Below are 20465 nucleotides of genomic sequence, written 5' to 3' on the forward strand. Positions count from 1 at the left end.
AGTCCTCCAGAACATTTTAGAAATGAGCAGAAGAGTGTGACGCTGCAGCCACCTACCCCAGCGGTTCTGTCTCCCAAACCTCATTCTCTATTCCTCCCTCCCCTTCCCCAGTGTGGACAGCCCACCCTCGACCTTCCAAGACTCTTACTTGATGCTTTTAAACTTTTTTCTTTATTTAGACAGAAAAGACCAACTCTTTAAAAGCAAAACGCAATAAATAAATAAGCTTAAAGAACTGTCTGAAACTGACTCCCCCGTCTCCCCCTTTACCGCTCCCACCCCCACCCCATTTTCTTTTCCCTAAAACCTCTTCCTAAAAGAAAATGACCAAGTAATAAATCCCTTTAGCCCTCCCCACTCCCCTCTTCCCAAATACCCAATTATATCCCCCCACAAAAAAAGCAAAGGGAGAAATCAAGAGAGTGAGAGAAAAAATCCAAGGGCAACATTGTCTAAACTCCCAGAAAGAGAGATGGCAGCGTCCGGGCAGGCTGGACAAGGCCCGGGTGGCTGTATTTACACAGAGGGGCCAGCAGAGACTGTAAACATTTTTAGGGGTTCAGGGAAAGGTCTTTTCCTCGTGAAAGGAAGGTCTCTGTGACTGACTGGCAGAGAGGCAGCCCTCGGGGCTCCCCCCACACCCTCCTTGGAGGGGGCTCTTGGGGGAGGCAGTGAGTTTTAGGGCTGGGAGCCCGGGATTCAGGGATACCCTACCTCTAGCTGAGGGTTGGAGGGGAAGGTGGGAACCAGCTTCTGAGAAGCTCCTACTGCGGGGAAGAGGCTGGGGTAAAGGGGAGCCCGGAAGAGAGGGAGGCCCCACTGGCCTCCTGGGCCTGCACGGCTAGAACAGGCCCACAGGTGGGGGAGGCAGGTGGGCATCACGGGCACACACAGCCCATGTCAGCAGCCCTAGCAGAAGGCAAATGCTCCAGAATCTTCGAGCCTTTTCCTTGCTCCCTCACAAAGGCCAAAAGGGCACCTGGGAGGAAACAGGCTCGTGGAGCCAGGGAAGCAAAGCCACTGGCCCTTCAGAGAGGCTGGGCGGAGTGGGAGTGGGCCAGTTCCTGTGTCCCCACGGGCCACCAAGCAGCTTGGGCCCCCGGAGCCCAAATCAAGGCTCAGGGCAGATGTGCAGAGAGGAGGGCCGCAGCCAGTCGTGGAAGAAGGTATGAAGCGTCCCTCCTCGGCTACCTCCAGACCTGCAAAGGGAGAGATGAGTGAAGTCCAGGGAAGTCAGCCGCTGCCAGTCACAGGCTCTGGGAAGGGGAGGGGGCTGCTAAGAGAAGGCCCGTCATCTGAAAGGCCTACTCCCAGTGGAACCATCTGGTCCCTTCCAGCAGTGAGAACATAAGGCAGGGATTGAGGACATAGGAAAAAGGGGTGTGGGGGGGTTGAACACGGTACAGAAACAAAAAGCTTTTAGGAAGGAGAGAGTCAAAATTAGAGACTAGAAAATAAGAATCGAAGACCTGGGGGGTGGGGGGAGGCAAAGAAATGAGACAGGCAGGCAGAGGTACGTGGGAGAAGGAAGGAGAAGAGGGGCTATGGGTGAGACAGACCCCTGGTTAGGGAGTATCCGCACAGGCCGGGGTAACCTGGGAAGGGCTTAGGGATGGAGTCTCCTGGGATGAGGCGGCCCCCAGCCCCTGGGCAGCGCTCTCATTTCTTTTTGGAAAGGAACAAAGAAAGCAAGAGAGGAGTTCACAGAACACAGGACCACAGTCACCAACCACTGTTGACCAAGCACATCCCGCGAGCTGCCCCCGGCCCCGACCCTGGGCCGGGAGGGGCGCTTCCCTCCACGGCCCCTCCCCAAATAACAAACAATCGGCTCCAAAGACAACACGCTCGTTCCATGCAACTTACAAGGGTCCGGGCATGGGGGCTTCAGCCGACAATGGACACGGGCCCTGGGCTTGGGGGGGCCCCCAGGGTGGGGGGGAGTTAAGCAGCCAGGATTGGGGGGGAAAGGGGAGAAACAGAAAATGTGGGTATTGTTCTCGGGTTGTGATTTTTCAAGGGTTTGGTCCAAAGGAGATTAAACAACTCAAAACTAACCAAGGCACACCAATCCGTGGCCCTGATGGCGGCCTGCGCTGGCGTGGAGGGGACCTAACACGTACAATTCACAAGCAGTGCAACGCTCCAACCTCCTCCACCTAAGCCAAGGCAACTCCTGGGAGGCCTACGACCTGGGCACCCCAGGCTGGCCGTGCTGTCCTGCCCCAGAGTCCACTGCTAGGTAAGGAGATCACTTGAAGCCCAGGTGACCAGAAACCGATGTGTCTGCTGCTCAGGAGAACAGAGGCTCCCAAGAGCCAAGTACTTTGGTACTCAAATCCTGGTTCCCCAAATCCTTCTCTACCAATTCCATCCAGCCCAAAGGAAAACCAGAAAAAGAAGGACACACAGACAATGGACACTGACCAGACAGACAAGACCTGATTGTGTGGAAGATCTGAGAGTGGACACAGCTCTTTCTGGGGTGGCTTTATGTGTGTGTGTGTGTGTGTGTGTGTGTGTGTGTGTGTGCACAGAGAGAAGGAGAGAGAGAGACATAATGACTGAATAAACAGTTGAGTGAGCCTCCCCAGATCCTAGCTTCTCATGCCCAGTATCAGGGATAGGATGGGAGTGGGCACCCCTTAAGGGTTGTGGAAGAAGTGTGGGTGGTTGGCTTGAGGGCCCTACTGCAGTGTGTGGCACCTAGGAAGGAGGGCCCAGTTTCAGGAGCAGCACCCACCTGGAGCCCTCAGTAGGGCCGGTTGGCATCCTTAGGCCGTTTTAGCTGGACTTTGAGGCGTTTCATGCCAATCTGGAAACCATTCATGGCCTGGATGGCAGCCTGGGCACTGGCTGGATTGTCGAAACTCACAAAGCCTGAGGGGAGAGGGAGATGAGGCCCAGGGCTGGCTGCTCTCCTGTCTCGGGGCCAGGGCCTGTGATTTGGTTTCCCAGCACTACACTACATCTTCCGAAATGCCTCTAATCCCTAGAAAACTGCCTGGCGCATAATAGGCATCCAGAAAGAATTTGTTGACTAATGAATTTAATGAGTGAATCCAGTCCAGCCAGCCATGCCACAAGCTGAGATCTGCTTTCCAACATGTTTTGGCAAGGTGGCCCCTCTTCCTCAGCCTGGAGAGCTCTGACCTTACCTGTCTTTTTGAAAACTATCCCTTCTAGACCCAGGGCTTTGTTGTTGTTGTGTTTAATATATTTTATTTATTTATTTGAGAGAGAAACAGAAAGAGAGAGAAAGAGGCAGATAGAGAGAGAATGGGCGGCGCCAGGGCCTCCAGCCGCGGCAAAGAAACTCCAGACTCATGCGCCACCTTGTACATCTGGCTTACATGGATCCTGGGGAATTGAACCTAGGTCCTTTGGCTTTGCAAGCAAGCACCTTAACTGCTAAACATCTCTCCAGCCCTTTTTGTTTTTGAGGTAGGATCTTGCTCTACACTCTAGCCCAGGCTGACCTGAAATTCACTATGTGGTGTCAGGGTACCTCGAACTCACAGTGGGACTGCGCCACCTCACCCGGTGAGTGCTCGTGTGTTGTGGTACTGGACACGGAAACAGCAAGAAGCATGTGTGTCCCCCTCTGAGATCCCCCTCCAGCTGCAAGGCTGGTCCCCCAGAAGACGAAGCCTTGGGTTTCTGAAGGAAGAGGGAGGCCTGGGTGGCAGCTTTCTGGGATGATGAGTATGTCAAAGACAGTCCTTTTATGGCCTTGGACATTCAAAGGTATCAAGTACTGAGTTAACTAACTGCAACTGTAAATGTATCAGTGTATGAGACTTGGTCCGAATTTGGAATTTGCATTAAATTAAAAAAAAAAAAAAGTGTCCAGCCGAGTGTCATGGCGTGCGCCTTTAATCCCAGCACTCCAGGGATAGATGTAGGAGGATCAACATGAGTTCGAGGCCACCCTGAGACTACAAAGTGAATTCCAGGTCAGCCTGGGTTAGAGTGAGACCCTACCTCGAAAGAAAAAAAAAAAAAAAGCACATGATCTCACATTCTTACCAAAACATTTGCTCTGATTGGTGGCCCGGTCAACAAAGACTTTGGCTGAGATGACGTGGCCAAAGGGGACAAACATCTGGAGGATCTCGGAGTCCGTGAACTCCTGGGGCAGGTGGTAGATGAAGATGTTGCAGCCGTCAGGGCCTGGGGGGCAGCAGAGACGCAAGGAAGAGCTCAGTGACTGGGAGCAGGCAGCAGAGGCTCCCTGGGAGGACCCCGTTGTGAGCCAGGACCCCCCCCCCATTCTGCTTCCCTCTCCACACTTGGCTCTAGAGCTGAGCTGAGCACAAGGGCCATCAATCAGTGCCTGAGCCCGCAAGAGCACTCCTAGCCCGAGAGATTCGCAGGACCCAGCCCCGGGCTGGCACCTTCTCGTTGCTGCTGCTGTTGTTGCTGCTGCTGCTGCTGCTGCTGCTGCTGCTGTTGCTGCTGCTGCTGCTGCTGAGGTGGTGGCGGTGGCTGCTGGGCCACCAGGGCTGGAGGCTGAGGGAACGCAGGGGCAACCAGGCTGTAGGCTGCAGGATAGGCTGCTGAGGTGGGGAGGAGAGAGAGTTAATGGGGCACCCCTGATGGCTACCACCATACTACTGGCCAGCCCTGTCCACGACCCTTCCTAGCCCAGGCCTATGGAATCTACAGGGCTGGAAGGTCGTCAGGGAAGGAGCTGCCTTACACCGACCCCTGGGCACGCTGGCTGCCAACCTCACAGGCACAGCTTGTCAGGAGGGAGTGGCTGGTGGAGCCCAGGAGCTCAAATGTGCTTTGGGTGCCTCTTTTTTTCTCGTCTGCCATCCATATCCCATCTGGGCAAGAGCCTGGCTGAGGTGCTTTACCTGTGTAGTGCTGCATCCCCGCATAGGCCTGCTGGAGGGGGTCCACCGGGGCTGCGGGGCTCTGGGCTGGAGAGAGCACCACGGACTGTGAGGAGCTGATCGGAGACTCAGCCGGAGCCCCCCCAGCACCCCTCTCAGCAGACAGAGCCTTATCTGGGTTGGGGTGGAGGTGAGGAAGGGAAATGCCCGCGGCAGTGGGCAGAGGGGAAAGAGCCTGGGCCCCGGGGAGGTGAGTGTGGGACTGTCTTGCCACCTTGGACAAGTCGCTTCACCTCTCTAAGCCTCGGTTGCCTTAGCCAAGAACAGGAACCACCTCTGCAGAGGGAGGAGGATCAATCACCGTGAGTTCGAGGCCACCCTGAGACTACATAGTGAATTCCAGGTCAGCCTGGGCTAGAGTGAGAGACCCTACCTTGGGAAACCAAAACGAGAAAGAAGAAAACACCTTGAACCCAGGGGCTGGAGAAGGAAGGTGTGTGTGTGTGTGTGTGTGTGTGTGTGTGTGTGTGTGTGTCACAGCTGCCTTCAATCAGAGTGATGGCTGGGATAGTTGCTGGGGTACGGTGTGCAAGCAAAGAGCCCCACCTGGGTAAGGATGAACCCCGTTGGGATACAGAGCATCAGGGGCAGGCTGCCCAGTGGGCTGGGTGGGCACCGGGCTGTAGCCATTGACGCCCAGGGCAGCGGGAATGGCAGAGACGGGCGTGGCAGCGATGGCAGGAGGAGTGCTGGTTCCTGGGAGGAGAAAACGACAGGAGCACGTGGAGAAGTGGGCCAACAGAGCAGAGAGACGCGTCAGCCGGTCTGAGGGCAGAGGGGAGGGAGCAAGCAGACCACTGAGCCCCCCAACCTCCCCCCGCCCGACCACACGCGCCATCATCATGCTTCTAGTTCCCCACCCACCCTGCCTGACACAGCCCTTACCTGAGGATGGGGTGATAGGGGTGGCGATGAGGCCGTTGGCATTGATGGCGGCCATGTGGTGCATCTGCACGGCGGCCATGGTGGCCATGGGGCTGAGGTAGGCACTGTGAGCCGCTACCAGGGCCGCCTGCTGCTGCATCAGCTGGGGGGGGTCGGGAGAGGAGGAAAATGGGGCCAGGCCCCAGCCCCCCAGGTCTGTTCCCTCCAAACCAGTGTTGGGGGTGGGGCGGGGCAGAACACAGGGAGGCAGGGCGGTGAGGATGAGGATGAGTCGGGCCCAGGAGTGTGTATGTGTATGTGGGGGGGGGCGGGGTCACGCTTACGGCCTGGGTGTAGGCGCTGTAGGCTCCGAACTGGAGGGCGACGGGGCTGAACATGCCCAACTGGGTGGCCACCTGTTGCATCCGGCGGAGACCTCGCTCCTTCTCCGTGTCAGCAAACTTCACCACCAGGCTGGATGAGGCACCCTGGGCATGGGCCCACGTGAGGTCAGCAGCAGCCAGCGGCAGCGAAAGGTGGGGGGGGCGGTCCTCGGCACCTGGCCCTGGGTCTACCATCCATCACGGCCCCAGCCTCTTTGGTCCGTGTCAAATGGGGAGATTCTAACCCCAACTCTACCTGGACTAAGTGGGCAAAAGGGCTGGAGCGAACTGAGGATTGCGAAGGCATGCGCTGGAAAACGGAAAAGTCTGGAAAGGGAAGAAGCTGCTCTGGGAGGACTGGGAGCTAGAAATCTACTTTGTGGATCAGCCTCGGCAAATGTTAATCTACCTACCTACCTACCTATCTGTCTTTTATTTATTTATTTAGGAGTGGGGAAGAGGCAGGTAGAGAGAAAGGAGGCTAGGCGGGGTGGCGCACACCTTTAATCCCAGCACTCGGGAGGCGAAGGTAGGAGGATCGCCGTGAGTTCGAGGACATCACCCTGAGACTACACAGTGAATTCCAGGTCAGCCTGAGCTAGAGCGAGACCCTACCTCAAAAAACCAAAGAAGAGAGAGAATGGGCACGCCAGGGCCATTGGCCACTGCAAATGAATTCTAGATGCATGCCATGCATGCGCCACCTTGTGCATCTGGCTAATGGGGGGGGGGCACTGGGGAATGGAACCTGGGTCCTTAGGCTTCGCAGGCAAGCGCCTTAACCGCTAAGCCATCTCTCCAGCCCACCAGCGGTCGATCTTGTCTCGGAGCCGCCCCACCTCTCTAACAGGACTTCCGCCTCCGCCCCCTGTCCTCTCTGCGCACAGTGCAGGCAGCTCCGCACCCGAGTGCAGCACGCGCAGAGAGGGTCGCCGAATCCTGGACTCGCCCAGCTCAGGGCGGCGCTGCGCCCCCTTCCTGCTCTACGCCTGCCCCCTCCCCGCCCCGGGCTAGAGAACCTCAGGCTGTCTTGGAAGTGCACCCCCTTTTGCTGCTGGTTGGGTTCAAGAGAACTCCCAGAGTCCACTCGGCTGACCGGAAGCTCACATTGAGGAGGAGCAGAATCAAAGATCATGTGTGTGGAGGGGGGAATATCAAGGGGTCTCTCTAAGCAACAGGACCTGAAAACCCAGCAAATGAGGCAGGGGCATGGGGCGCAAAGAACGCCCCACCAAAAGAAATATTCTTACTGGGCGTGGTGGCGCACGCCTTTAATCCCAGCACCTGGGAGGCAGGGGTACAAGAATCGCCCGAGTTCGAGGATACCCTCAGACTAGAGTGAATTCCAGGTCAATCTGGGCTACAGTGAGACCTTACCTCGGGGGAAAAAAAAAAGAATATTTCTTTTAAATAAACTAAAAATGCTATCCTAGCAGGGCGTGGGGGGCACGCCTTTAATCCCAGCACAGGGGAGGCAGAGGTAAGAGGATCGCGGAGAGTTCGAGGCCACCCTGAGACTCCATAGTGCATTCCAGGTCAGCCTGAGCTAGAGTGAGACCCTGCCTCGAAAAACCAAACCCATAAAAAAATAACAAATTAAAAATCTTATCGTGAGTGAACTGCCCCTCCCTCCGTGCCAGAGCCTAGTTCAGGGGCCAGTGGGGAGGAGAGGAGCGGGTGGATGGAGGGGATCGGGGCTCACCGGCAGAGTCCGGCTGCTGTGAAGGGTGTTGATGGCTGCTTGGGCCTCAGCGTGGGTCTGGAACTTCACAAAGGCGCAACCTAGAGAGGTGGAGGAGGAAAGGGTGAGTGCCCACCATGAGGGCCCCCCACGAGGGGGCCCTGAGGGGGGACAGGGGCATTTGGGCTGGCTACCTTTGCTGGTGCCGTCTGGCCCCCGGAGCACAGTGCACTCATCTATGGTTCCAAACGGTTCGAACATCTTGCGGACGTCTTCATCTGTCTGCTGCTTCCCTAGCATCCCCACAAAGAGCTTCCGGTCTTCTGGGGGTTAGGTGATAGGAGGAGGGATATGCTCAGGGTCTCCTGCTTGCCCCTTCCACCTTCTACTCCCCCCATTTCTCCTAATACTATTTTTTTAAATATTTTATTTTTATTTATTTACTTATTTGACAGAGAAAGAGCGAGAGGGAGAGTGGGCGCGCCAGGGCCTCTAGCCACTGCAAAGGAACTCCACACACGTGCGCCCCCTTGTGCATCTGTCTAATGTGGGTCCTGGGGAATTGAACCTGGGTTCTTTGGCTTTGCAAACAAACGCCTTAACTACTAAGCCATTCATGCAGCCCAACACTTTTTTTTTTTTTAAATATGTTATTTATTTGAGAGGGAAAGAATGGGTACTCCAGGGGTCTGTAGCCACTGCAAAGGAACTCCGGATGCATGCGCTGCCTTGTGCATCTGGCTTTATGTGGTCACTGGGGAGTCATGAGTACTAGGGAATTGTGGGTACTGGGGTCCTTAGGCTTCACAGGCCAGCACTGTAACTGCTGAGCCATCTCTCCAGCCCTCTTGACACTCTTTTCCCTGCCCTGAGAACCAGTGATCTGGATTGTCAGGGGTTGGTGGACGGGGCCTGGAGTTGAGTTTCATACAGTGTATGCATGCGGCTGCATTTCAGCTGGCTACGGTTGGTGGCTTTACCCCTTACACCCACACTGGCTCCCGCCTAGCCCCAGTCTTAACAGAGAACTCTGGGATTTATCAAATTTAACTCCTCAAGAAACTTGGTTCCTCTCGAGCCTCGGGGCCTGAGGACGGGAGGAAAAGGAGGGAATCTCGGGGTGCAGAGCCTACCTCCTCGACTCTCGCTGTCGGCTGGCTTGACTTGGATCGGTCTGTTCATCTGAAGGAGAGAAAAGAAGGCAGCTGCCAGGGCCTCCTCGGAACACCCACGGGTCTCCTCAGGCCGAGGGGAGAAAGCAAGCCCCAGGCTGAGGCAAAGCTGCCCCAGCCCTGGAGGTTTCTGATGGCACACGGCCCATCGTGTGGAAGATGAGGACCTGAGGGGCTTAGAGGCAGTGGAGAGAGGGAATGTGGAGGAAGACGCTCATGGAACGCAGCTCCAGGTTCGGGTTGGGTTTGAGATGCCCAGGCCAGGGAGAGATGCTGCTCTCCTCTGGGGAAGAAGGGGACTTGCCTACGGGACTCAGCCCAAGGAAGGAACCATTCACCCAGAGCTGCCTCCACTCTGCAAAGTAGAAGCAACAGAGGCTACCTCATGGAGAAGTCCCCAAGAGGCTCTAGAATTAGGAAGAGCCTCCCCCCCCCCACACACACACAGAGGCCCAGACTTCCTTGTGACCACTGGAGGTATATCTGCCTCTCGCTATCTCTCTGCTCCCCTAGACCCCTTGACCCCAGGAGGAAGGCACTCGGGCAGCACAAAGGGAGCAGATGCCCAGTCTCCGTGGCAACGGGAGAATGCGCACCATGGCAACCGCCCACTCAGCCTGATTTATCCGTCCCCGTCGCCCTGGCGACCATGGTGACGTCATCACTTCTGCTGCTCCACACTCTCCGAGAAGGAGTGAGGGGAGGGGGTGGGAAAGGGGTGTGTGTGGGGGGTGTTTGCTGGGGGTGGAGGATTTGGTGAAAGCTGAGAGGTGGGGGAGGGGCCCAGGAAAGCTTCCTGGTCCTGGAGGGAGGTGTGCCCAGCGAGCAAGGCGGGGGCCAATCCTTGGTGTCTGGACAGCATCAGAAGCCCTCCAGAGCTCTCCCGGACCACCATGGTGTCACCCTTTGTTCAGCCTTCAGTGGGAAGGGACAGCTTCCTAGTTCCATCCTCCACGACTTGTTTTGTGAGGAGGGCACTTGGGAATTACTCCCACAGGTTGATTTTATGAACCAGCGTGAACAGTATCATAGTAATTGGAAAGGAAGTAAAAGGGCTGGCATTCAGCTCTGAGGTGTGGGCTTTTTTTTTTTTTTTTTTTTGGTTTTTCGACGTAGGGTCTTGCTCTAGCCCAGATTGGCCTGGAATCCACTAAGTAATCTCAGGGTGGCCCCGAACTCACGACCCTCCTACCTCTGCCTCTCTAGTGCTGGGATTAAAGGCACCACCATGCCTGCCTGATTTTTTTTTTTTAATGTTCTGTTTTGAAGACCTTGCTTGGGGGCCATACCTACTCCCTCCACTCATCCGATGGTGGGGGCAGTCTTAGTTCCAGTGTCCAAAAACATGTAAAAGGACCATTTACATTCAGAGAGGAAGACTAAAGGTGCCCTCAAGGATAGGCACTGCACCGAGAGTAAGCTGAAGGAGCCATCCACCTCAGGAGCTGTGTGACCCTGGCTAAGTCACTTCTTCCCTCTGGACCTAACATTTTTTTTTTTCATCTGTAAAACAAAGACTAGAGAATGTCTAGTCAGGTTCCCCTCAACTCCAGCATGTGGGGACTTTGTGTGGCATCACTTAACACAGAAGACATTACCACACGCCCCCAACCGACACACACACACACACCCCAATTGCCAGTCAGGTGTTCATAGCGTTGGGGCAAATCTAAAGTACACCTCTGATGGTACTCCCGCCCCAGCCTCCCCTCCCCCCAGATCTGCGCATATATGAGCAGCTGGTAGGGCCGAGCCGGTCACAGAAATCCTCTGGCCAATCCGGCCTCCTCCCACACCGTTTTATCTCCCGCCAATCTGGGATTATCCCATCGGAGAGGTTCAATCTTCTTAAAGGGTGCGCGCGCGCGTGCACGTGGGTGTTGGTGCATGCACACACGGATAAGTGCAAAGCCTTTTCTCCCTCCTCTGAACTACCACCACCCACCCACCAGAACCAGGATCACGGCGCAGGGAGAGCCTTAGGATTGGCACCAAACCCTTTTCCAACAAGCCCCGGCGTGGAGGGCGCGGGGGGGGGGGGATTCTGGCCAGAGCTGGGAAACCTGGGAGAAAGAGGACGTGATGCCCGCCCTGCACAGGCTTCCGGGCACCAAAATAGCACATCAATAACTACCACAGCTGGCGGGCACTCATCCAGAGACACGCAGCGCAGAGACCACAGGGTGGACCTCATGGGCAGAAACTCCCCCCACCCACTCTCTCAGACTCTTTGGGTGCCCCCCCCCAAGTGCCCAGTGCCAGCCTGGCCCGCCACTTCCTGTGGGAAGCTTAGCTTTGTTAGCTCAGCCAGGCACACCTGCCCCTTCCCCTGAGTCCAGCTGTGCCTGTTTACCTGGAAACCAGGCCAGGGCCTCCTCCCTAGCCACCACCCACCAGGTGATAAGCCCTCCCCCTCAGGGCCTCCCAAAGAAGGGGCTATTTACACACACACACACACACACACACACACACACACACACACACACACGCCAGCCAGGAGCCGCTGATCTGCTTCTACCAACAGGACCACAGTTTGAGCCCTTCCCTCCCACCAACAGCCAAGATCCCACCTCCAGAAAGAACTCACTCTCCCGCAAGATCTGACTCTCTTGAGGGCAGAGGCCTGGGGCCCTGCCACTTCTGGCTCCACACTTGTTCCCAGTGTCCCACAGCCCGCACTCCCTGCCGCAAGATGACAGGAGAGGCCCAGGCCTCCAGGATGGGAGTTGGGACCAGAGTGGAGGCTGGAAGATGAGGGCAGCCAGAAGCATGTTTACCGCCATCTCCGCTAGGAGGCTACACCCCACTCACAGGTCGGGATCCAGGGACCAGCAGCAGAGCTAACCCTGGGGACGCTTCGGGGAAAGAAGAGGAAATGAGGTTCAAAAAGCATAGGCTGGCTGGAAACATTGCCTTGGTATAGCAGCGCCTTCTAGATTCTCCAGTGACAAGGACAAGCAAAAGGAGGGCTAGGGGCTGGAGCGATGGCGTAGCGGTTAAAGCACTTGCCTGCGAAGCCAAAGGACCCAGGTTTGATTCCCCAGGACCCATGTAAACCAGATGCACAAGGGGATACACGCGTCTGGAATTTGTTTGCAGTCGCTGTAGGCCCTGGCGTGCCCATTCTCTCTCTCCCTCTCAAATAAATAAATAAAAATAAAATAAAACTAAATTTTTTTTTTAAATGCACACTTGCACGCACACAACTGGAGGGGAAGGCAAGAAGCTGGGAAGAGGTTTGGTGTGTAAAGAGAGCCAGGCAGTTTGATCAGACTTCTTTTCCCCTTGACTCCCCTGCGCATGCTCCCTCGGCCCACTAATATGGTGTACCCTCTGGAAGGAGAGAACCCCATTTCCCACTAGAAACTTTTGTCAGTTTCCTCTAGGTTTTGTCAACTGTGTTAAGGGCCACCATGGGAACTCTGGAGCAGGGGTAGACCATCATTATTAGGGAGTCCTTCCTCATGTCCCCAGGCCTCTGTCTTTAGGAAAGGCCGGCAGCTAGTTTGAGCCTCTCGCCAGAAAGAGTTCTGCCTGAGCTGTGCAGACAGTTGGAGAGGTAGACACGGGTAGATGTTCCCAGCTGGCAATACCACCCTTTATGCCCACCCCGGACTATCTCTTATCCAAGTCCCCATTCTGGTCAACTTGTTAAATTCTCTTTTTCCCTCATCTGTACTCTGGAGTCTACTAGGACTCTGAAATGCAGAACAACAGGACAAAATTCAACTGCGGTGGAGGTGTGGTGCACGCCTTTAATCCCCAGCACTCTGGAAGTAGAAGTCCTGTGAGTTCAAGGTCACTCTGAGACTATATAGCCAATTCCAGGTCAGCCTTGGCTAGAACAAGACCCTACCTCAAAAAACACAATAAAACAAACAAACAAACAAAAAAAAAAACTTGGGCTGGAGAGATGGCTTAGTGTTTGCAGTGCTTGCCTGCAAAGCCAAAGGACCCAGGTTCGATTCCCCAGGACCCATGTAAGCCAGATGCACAGGGTGGTGCATGCATCTAGAGTTCATTTGCAGTGGCTAGAGGTCTTGACGTGCCCATTCTCTACCTCTCTCTCTCTCTTTATCTGCCTCCCTCTCTCTCTCTCAAATAAATAAATAAAAAGAAAATATTTTTAAAAAGCCAGCCGTGGTGGCGCATGCCTTTAATCCCAGCACTTGGGAGGCAGAGGTAGGAGGATCGCCATGATTTTGAGGCCACCCTGAGACTACATTCCAGGTCAGTGAGACCCTACCTTGAAAAACAAACAAACAAACTTGAAGTAGGGAAGGAAAGCTGGAAAACTGAGGCTCCGTATGGATCAGGCTTGCGCCCCTCATTTATTCCCTCTGGCCTCTCAGGTGCTTACACACATGCTTATCTAAGCACAGCCTCGCTCTTGACCCCAGCCTGCCTGGGTCTTCCACTCTGGGCTGTACCTGTTCTTACTCACTGGGGTAGGTGGTTGGCAGCCAGGAAGCACTTCCAAAGACATTGAATTTGCAAACCAAATTTTCCCAGGGCCCCCTCCACACCCGGGCCTGCCCCTTCAGTTTTGTCTGTTTGCTGCCAGGAGATGGGTGATCGACACTGTTCTCCATGTCACATATGTGCAAAGAGTAGAAGCTGGACAGGTGCTTCCGGCACCCTGACAACACTGAGCAAAGGTCTGAAGCAAAGGAGGGAAGGGCTTCCTGGGATCCACAGTCTGAGAGAAAACAAGCCAGCCAGCCAGTCCCAGGAGCTACACGGCTGGCTGTGTGAGATATTTTATATCTGCCTTCAGGTGCCAGCTCGGGCTCGGGACAATCTATGAGGCTGACCAAGAAGAGAAGAAGGGGCTGGAGAGATGGCTTAGCGGTTAAGTGCTCGCCTGTGAAGCCTAAGGACCCCGGTTCGAGGCTCGGTTCCCCAGGTCCCACGTTAGCCAGATGCACAAGGGGGCGCACGCGTCTGGAGTTCGTTTGCAGAGACTGGAAGCCCTGGCGCGCCCATTCTCTCTCTCTTCCTCTATCTGTCTTTCTCTCTGTGTCTGTCGCTCTCAAATAAATAAATAAAAATTGAACAAAAAATATTTAAAAAAAAAAAAAAAGAAGAGAAGAAGAAGAGACAAAGAAATAGGACCTTGCCAGGAGGAAGACCACCCATTGCCTCCCTGGGCCCCACCACCCCCGGGAAGTCAGGTCTGATCAAGTTCAGAAACCAGCAGAGAGAGAGGAAAAGAGAGAGACAGAGAGAGAGAAAGAGAGAGAGAGAGAGAGAGAGACCAGGACACCCAGCTGCCTGTTCTCAGGGTAAGCAGCACCCCTCCCCCATGTCAGCCATCCAGAGCCACAAAACAGAGCCTGGGAGCCTTTCTGCTCTGACACACACAGGTGTCCTGCTTTTCTCTACACACCTCAGGGCCAGCTAGACGCTCCGGTGTTGGGGAGCGGGGGAGGAGCTGCCTCCCTCCAAAAGGTCACATTTACTCCCCCCTAAGCGCCTCTAGAGAAAAGCACTGGCACCGGGCATGGTGGCGCACGCCTTTAATCCCAGCACTTGGATCGCCATGAGTTCAAGGCCACCCTGAGACACCATAGTGAATTCCAGGTCAGCCTGGGCCAGAGTGAGACCCTACCTCGAAAAACCAAAAAAAAAAAAAAAAAAAAAAAAAAGCACTGGCATCCACAATGAGCAAAGGGGGGGGGGCGAAGAGATGGCTTAGCGGTTAAGACGTTCGCCTGAGAAGCCTAAGGACCCAGGTTCAATTCCCCGTACCCACGTAAGCCAGATGGTACATGGTGGCGCATGCATCTGGAGTTCATTCGTTTGAAGTAGCTGGAAGACCTGGTGTGGCCCCTCTCTCTCTCTCTCTCTCAAAAAAAAATACATAAAATCTTAAGAAGAAAAAAGGAAAAGGGAGGACTTCCTGGTGGTGACAAGAAGAGGGAGGTACACTCAGTGTTTTGGGATGTGGTGTGGGACCCTGTCACTTGCAAGGCAGGCTATTCTCGGCCCCCTCCACACCCCGCCCACACCCAGAAGAACCCAAGACTCACCCCTGGGAGCGTCTTCTGTTCGTGCAGGGCGCTCTGGGCCTTCAGGGCTGAATCGCGGGCACAGTATGTCAGGAAGGCACATCCTGAGGAGGTACAGGGCAGAAAACGGGGTGTGGGTGAGCTTCCGGTCTCCCCTCCATACAAGAGCTCCCTCATGAGACTGAGGACAGGGGACCCTTTCCCCCGTTGCCACCTTCTGCCTGCTGGGTTCATGGGCACCTGGGAGCGGTGGGGTAGAGCTGGAGCTCTAAATGTGTGGTGAGGGACAAGGGAGAATCTTGGGCATAGAGACGAGGGGGGCTGTGGTCACCAAACAAGCTCAGTAATGTGCTTGTGGTTCTTATTTATTTATTTATTTTGGTTTTTCAAGGTAGGGTCTCTCGCTTTAGCCCAGGCTGACCTGGAATTTACTATATAATCTCCGGCTGGCCTTGAACTCACAGCGATCGATCCTCCTATCTCAGCCTCTCTAGTGCTGGGATTAAAGGCGTGCACCACATCACCAGGGGCCTCTTGCTCTGCTTCTTCTCTTCCCTTTCTCCTTCACCTCTTCCTCCCTCTACCACCACCCTCTCCTCTCCCACTTCCCCTATTTCCTTGTGTCCCTCAGACTCCACAGGAGGCGGGTGCACAAAATGCAGAGAGAACGAAGGGGAAAAGCACTGAGCTAGAAGTGCTCTTCTCTGGGCCCTGGGGTGGCCCAGAGGCAAGGTGGCCCCATCACCAGGGCCCGCAGCTCTCCAAGTATTGACCTGTGCACCAGCCGGGCTGGGCAGCACAGCCCTTGAGGGGGGGGCCCGTGGGGCACCCTCAGCCCTCAACTTTCTAAGTCCTCCCCACTTCCCAGCCCTTCACTTTCCATCCTCTGTGTCTCACTTCTCATCTCTCTCTTTATTTCTGCCATGCTCTGCCTCAACTATCCCCAGGCTCTTGGTTGAGCACGTGACCCGTGTCCTGATCCATCCCAGTGTTATCTGAGGCTTAGTCTTGCCAAACGCTCGCGCGCGCGTGCACACACACACACACACACACACACACACTCAAACTTGTCCCTCTGACCTTTCTGGAGTTCACCCAATGACATCAACACCTCCTTCATCTCTGGAATCCACATCTCTGCACCCCTTTTTGCAACTCTTCACTCAAAGGAGGTCCTTTGGTCCTCCATCCTGAAGTTCCCTGGTTACTCTTCCAAGCTTCTCCACCTACAGTCTCCAGCCCACCTAGCCTCCAGTCGGCTTCCGCAGCAACCCTTTCCAGCCATCCAGCCCAGCTTTCTTCCCTCCTCTCGGCTTGCAGCCCAGTCACTACCACCTCTGCAGCCTGGCTTGACCCCTCACCCTTGTGCAGCCCGGTGTACTTGTCTTTGATGACAGTCAGCTCGAAGATCCGACCAAACTGCTCGAAGATGGGCTTCAGGTCCCTTTCCTCCAGGTGCTTCGGGATCTGCCCCACAAACAGCTTGATGGCATCCGGCTCCTTCATTGGGGCGGCCCAGGAAGAGGGGCCGGTTGAGGGTGAGGGAGGGGAGTAGGGAGAGAGGCCCAAAGGCCAGGGGGAGCTGCCCAACCAGCAGGCAGGTGGTGGGGCCCAGCGGGGGGGTGGGGTCGGCTTTCCTTTTAGCCCCCTACCACACTGCTGAGCAGAGGAGCGACTCCTCACACAAAGGAGGCCTTGGGAGTTGAGGGTTGGGGGTCAAGGGTCTAGGCAGACGCTGTCAAGCCACCAGGGGGCATAGCGCAAACAAATGATCGTCCTACCAGAGATCTGGCAAACATCCCAGGATGGGGGGGGTGGGGCTCAGGGCAGCCGAACCCTGGAGGGCTCTGGAGGTAGCAAGATCACTGGAGCTCAGAGGGCTGGGAGCAGGGTGGAGATGCCAGCGAAGGTGGTGGTTGTGGTGGGGGGGGGGGGTGGTAAGGACCGGTGGGAGGGTGATGGGGAGGGTTAGGGACCCGATCTGGTTGCCAGCAGCGTCATGGGGTGTGGAGGGGGGAGCAGGTGGCTCTCTCCTTGGCTACCCCAGGGAAGACACCTCCCCTACGGAAGAGCTTTCTGCTGGGTCCGAAGATCCCTGAGGCCAGGTGCTTGCTCTCTGATGGCGGCAGGGTTCCGCGGGGGTGGGGGGGTTCCCTCTTGCCCTGCCTCCCTTCGGGTCCTCCCTTGCAGCCCCCCCCTCCCACCCCCACCCCGTCCCCCCGGCCCGGGCTGCAGCCGGCTGTTCACGCCGCCGCTGGGGCTGCCTGCTTTGCCGGTCACCTGGGTCCCGGAGCTCTGCTCTCCGGCCGCGCTCTCCTCAACAAAAACCTGCCCCCCCTTCCTCCCTCCACACCCCCCTCCCCACTCCCACCTCCTTTCCCCTGACATCAGTGATGTCAGTCTCAGGGGTGGAAGACAAATTCTCTACCCTGGAGAGGGACGCACAACCCGGGCAAGAGCCACGCCCTCTTTCTGTCTCCATCCTCCCCGACTCCCTTCTCAACCCCAGAAGAGCAAGCCGGGCCTGTTGATAACAGCCCTTCCCCCCATCCTACTCCCCAATCAGGAGTTGGGCAAGGCACTGAGATGGAGAATTTATAGAGGAGCCCTAAGGTGGGGTCCATTGTTCCGGGGGGCTGGAGCTGTCCCCGGTGCTGGAAGAGAAGACCCGGGGAGCTGGGAGCTGGGGGGGGCGGGGAGGAGAGGGGGAGCCTGGCATTCGGGGAGCCCCGAGAGTGAGGAGCCAGGGAAAGAAAACGAGAAAGAGAAGCTAGGAAGGTTGAGGGAGAACCAGGGAGGTGTAAATTGGGAAGGAAACAGGTCATAGTGTCTTGGGGGGGGTGTTGGAAGGGAGAGTAGAGAGGAATCCAAGAATGACAAAAAAAAAAAAAAAAGAAAGAAAAGGGAAGTAGAGAAGGGGACGGTACATTGAGTTGAGTGTAGCAAGAGAGTTCAATCTGTTTCCAGAAAAGGAAGCAAGCAAGAAAAAAAAAAAAAAAACCGACAGCATAGTGGCGTTTGTCGACGCCCCCTTCCTTCCCTCCAGGGGGTTTGTGTGTATAAGTGCTGGGCAGGGGGGGCAGCAGCGTGCGGGAGGCGGAGGAGTTGTCGCTCGCTCCCTTGCTCGGAAGATCCTTGAAGACCAGGAACACCATTTACGTCGCGTCCTGCTGTTCACTGGCACCCAGTCTTGCTTAGGCTTAGTAGGTGCTCAACGGACACTTCATGCAGAGAGCCTGTGACTAGTGAGATCCTCATGATTGCTTTGGTGCGAAGAAACACAGCCGCCCAGCTCTGCTTTGTGGCCAAGCAGCCCGATGACTGCTTCCTTCAGTGGGGCGCCTTGGGTGGAACTGGCTCCCCACTGAATCAGGTAGCGGAGAAGCCAGGAAACACAGACGCAGTGCTCCCCAAAATAATTAGACGTCTAGGCATGACCTGTAGGCCCCATGATCTGGAGGGATCTTGAGTACCCTGTACCCAGTGCAGAGGCCAGCTGCTGAAGTCAGGCCTAGTGATGGCCAAGGGTTTTCTATGATTTATTATTATTATGATCATTATTTTGTTGAGGTAGGGTCTAGTTCTAGCCCAGGCTGACCTGGAACTCCGTTTACTTTCTTTCTTTCTTTTTGTTTTTCGAGGTAGGTTCTCGCTCTAGCTCAGGCTGTCTATGTAGTCTCAGGGTGGCCCTGAACTCACGGGGATCCTCCTACCTCTGCCTCTGGGATTAAAGGCTCATGCCACCACTCCTGGCTTCCACGGACAGCAAGCAGTTTCTGTAAGACACCCTGAGTCCTGGGTGGGGCTGATGTCTCCACAGTGGTGCCAGAGACCCTGAAATTCCCAGCTGCATCCCCAAGGCCTCCACTCCTAAGCTGCTGTCACTGGGAGGGAAGTAACAGCAAGGTCTTTACGGAGCACCTACCCTGTCCTAGGCATGGTTCCAAGTGTGCTATACTTTCCCACTCATTAAAAAACCCTTAACACCCCGCCCCTCCCCCGCGCGATGTGGATTCTGCCATCATCTCCAAATAGAGATGAAGGAAGCAAGGCACATGGAGTGATTAAATAACTTGCCTAAGGCCATACAGCTGGGGGGGGAGGTAGGGGGAAGAAAAGGCCCCGCCGAGATTTCTGCTGGTCCCTGTGACTGCCGACTCCTCCATTAAGTCCCATGCCCAACATTCTCACAGCCATGGAGGGAGGCCGTGGTGAGCCTGGTCTTTCCTCTCCTTCGGTGTCCACCGAGCACTGAGTGAGACACAATGCCGCTTCCCACTGCCTTGTCCCCTGTTGACCACTGCCATCCTTCCTCAGCCTCCAGTCACGCTCGGGCCCGTGTGTGTGTGTGTGTGTGTGTGTGTGTGTGTGTGTGTGTGTGCAGACTTGAGACGCTTCATCGTGGATGTTCCCGAGGTCCTCCTGGTGGTGTTCCCTAGGATGGGATGGGGGAGTGAGTGGCCAGATGTGGCAGCGGTGCCAGGGAACCAGGAAGTGCAAACACACCTCTCTCCGCAGTAACTTTCCACTCCCCGGCTGCCCTGTCTTCTAATCGGATCTCTGTGTTTCCGGAGATGCTAAACAGATCCTACTCTGCCAGCGCAGAGAAGGGAAGACCCCAGGGCTGGGCTGGCTGATCTCATTATTCCGTGTCTTCTCAGCAGATCTGTCGCCCTACTGCTCCTTCAGGCTTGGGCCTAATCATATTAATTGAAATATTAAACATTCACAAAAATGAATTTCAATGAACGCCTCTCACTCCTCCTCCCCATCATTAATTGGGGAGACAGCTGCAGACAGCAAAACATCGCCAATCCTTTGCTTAGCTTGTGGTCCCCAAATGGCAGTGTTGGTTTGGGAGCAGGGGCAGGGTTTAGGGGAGAGGAGAACTCTTACCAGACTGCCCTGGCTTCCTGACTGTGGTACATTGCTGTTGTCCTTTCAGACCAAGGGGAGGAGAGCCCTGTAAAGTAAAGACGGAGGGGAGCCCCACGACTGAGAGCTCTATCCTGGGACCTTCTCCCTAGGAGGAAATGTCTGGCGTGGTCCACATGCCTGTAATCCCAGTGTTAAGAGAAGCACAGACAGGAGAATTGGCTGGAACTCTGTAGCCAGCCAGTCTGAGCCAAAATGGCAGCTCCAGGGCTGGAGGGATGGCTTAGAAGTTAAGGTGTTGGCCTGCAAAGCCAAAGGACCCAGGTTCGATTCCCCAGGACCCATGTTAGCCAGATGCACAAGGGGGTGCATGCATCTGGAGTTCGTTTTCAGTGGCTGGAGGTCCTGGCATACCCATTCATTCTCTCTCCCTCCCTCCCCATTTCTCTCTGTCAAATAAATAAATAAATAAAATATTTTTAAAGAAACGAAGCCAGGCATGGTGGCGCACACCTTTAATCCCAGCGCTCCGGAAGCAGAGGTAGGAGGATCGCCATGAGTTCGAGGCCACCCTGAGA

The 20465-nt window shown here is 55.5% G+C and overlaps 1 protein-coding gene across 6 annotated transcripts; it reads right to left on the minus strand.

Annotated features, from left to right (window-relative positions):
- Positions 1-348: 348 nt before the first annotated feature.
- Celf3 (CUGBP Elav-like family member 3) lies at positions 349-17345 on the minus strand. Of its 6 annotated transcripts, none has more exons than XM_045138081.1 (14): positions 17293-17345; positions 16374-16479; positions 15034-15116; positions 8963-9011; positions 8024-8152; positions 7851-7930; positions 6110-6253; positions 5787-5928; positions 5448-5597; positions 4863-4928; positions 4398-4559; positions 4030-4173; positions 2744-2880; positions 352-1199 (listed from the first exon to the last, which is right to left on the minus strand). In XM_045138081.1, the coding sequence occupies exons 4-13, from the start codon at positions 9009-9011 to the stop codon at positions 2753-2755; spliced, it is 1194 nt and encodes a 397-aa protein (XP_044994016.1). In that variant the 5' UTR covers positions 15034-15116; positions 16374-16479; positions 17293-17345; the 3' UTR covers positions 352-1199; positions 2744-2752. The 6 variants fall into 6 exon arrangements, with proteins under 6 accessions (XP_012806317.2, XP_004667213.2, XP_044994014.1 ...); XM_045138080.1 differs by having other exon boundaries at positions 16374-16512; XM_012950863.2 differs by lacking the exon at positions 17293-17345 and having other exon boundaries at positions 349-1199; positions 4398-4556; positions 16374-17193.
- Positions 17346-20465: the final 3120 nt, after the last annotated feature.

Source organism: Jaculus jaculus, chromosome 19, assembly GCF_020740685.1.
Source record: "Jaculus jaculus isolate mJacJac1 chromosome 19, mJacJac1.mat.Y.cur, whole genome shotgun sequence".
In the NCBI taxonomy this organism is placed as follows: Eukaryota; Metazoa; Chordata; class Mammalia; order Rodentia; family Dipodidae; genus Jaculus; species Jaculus jaculus.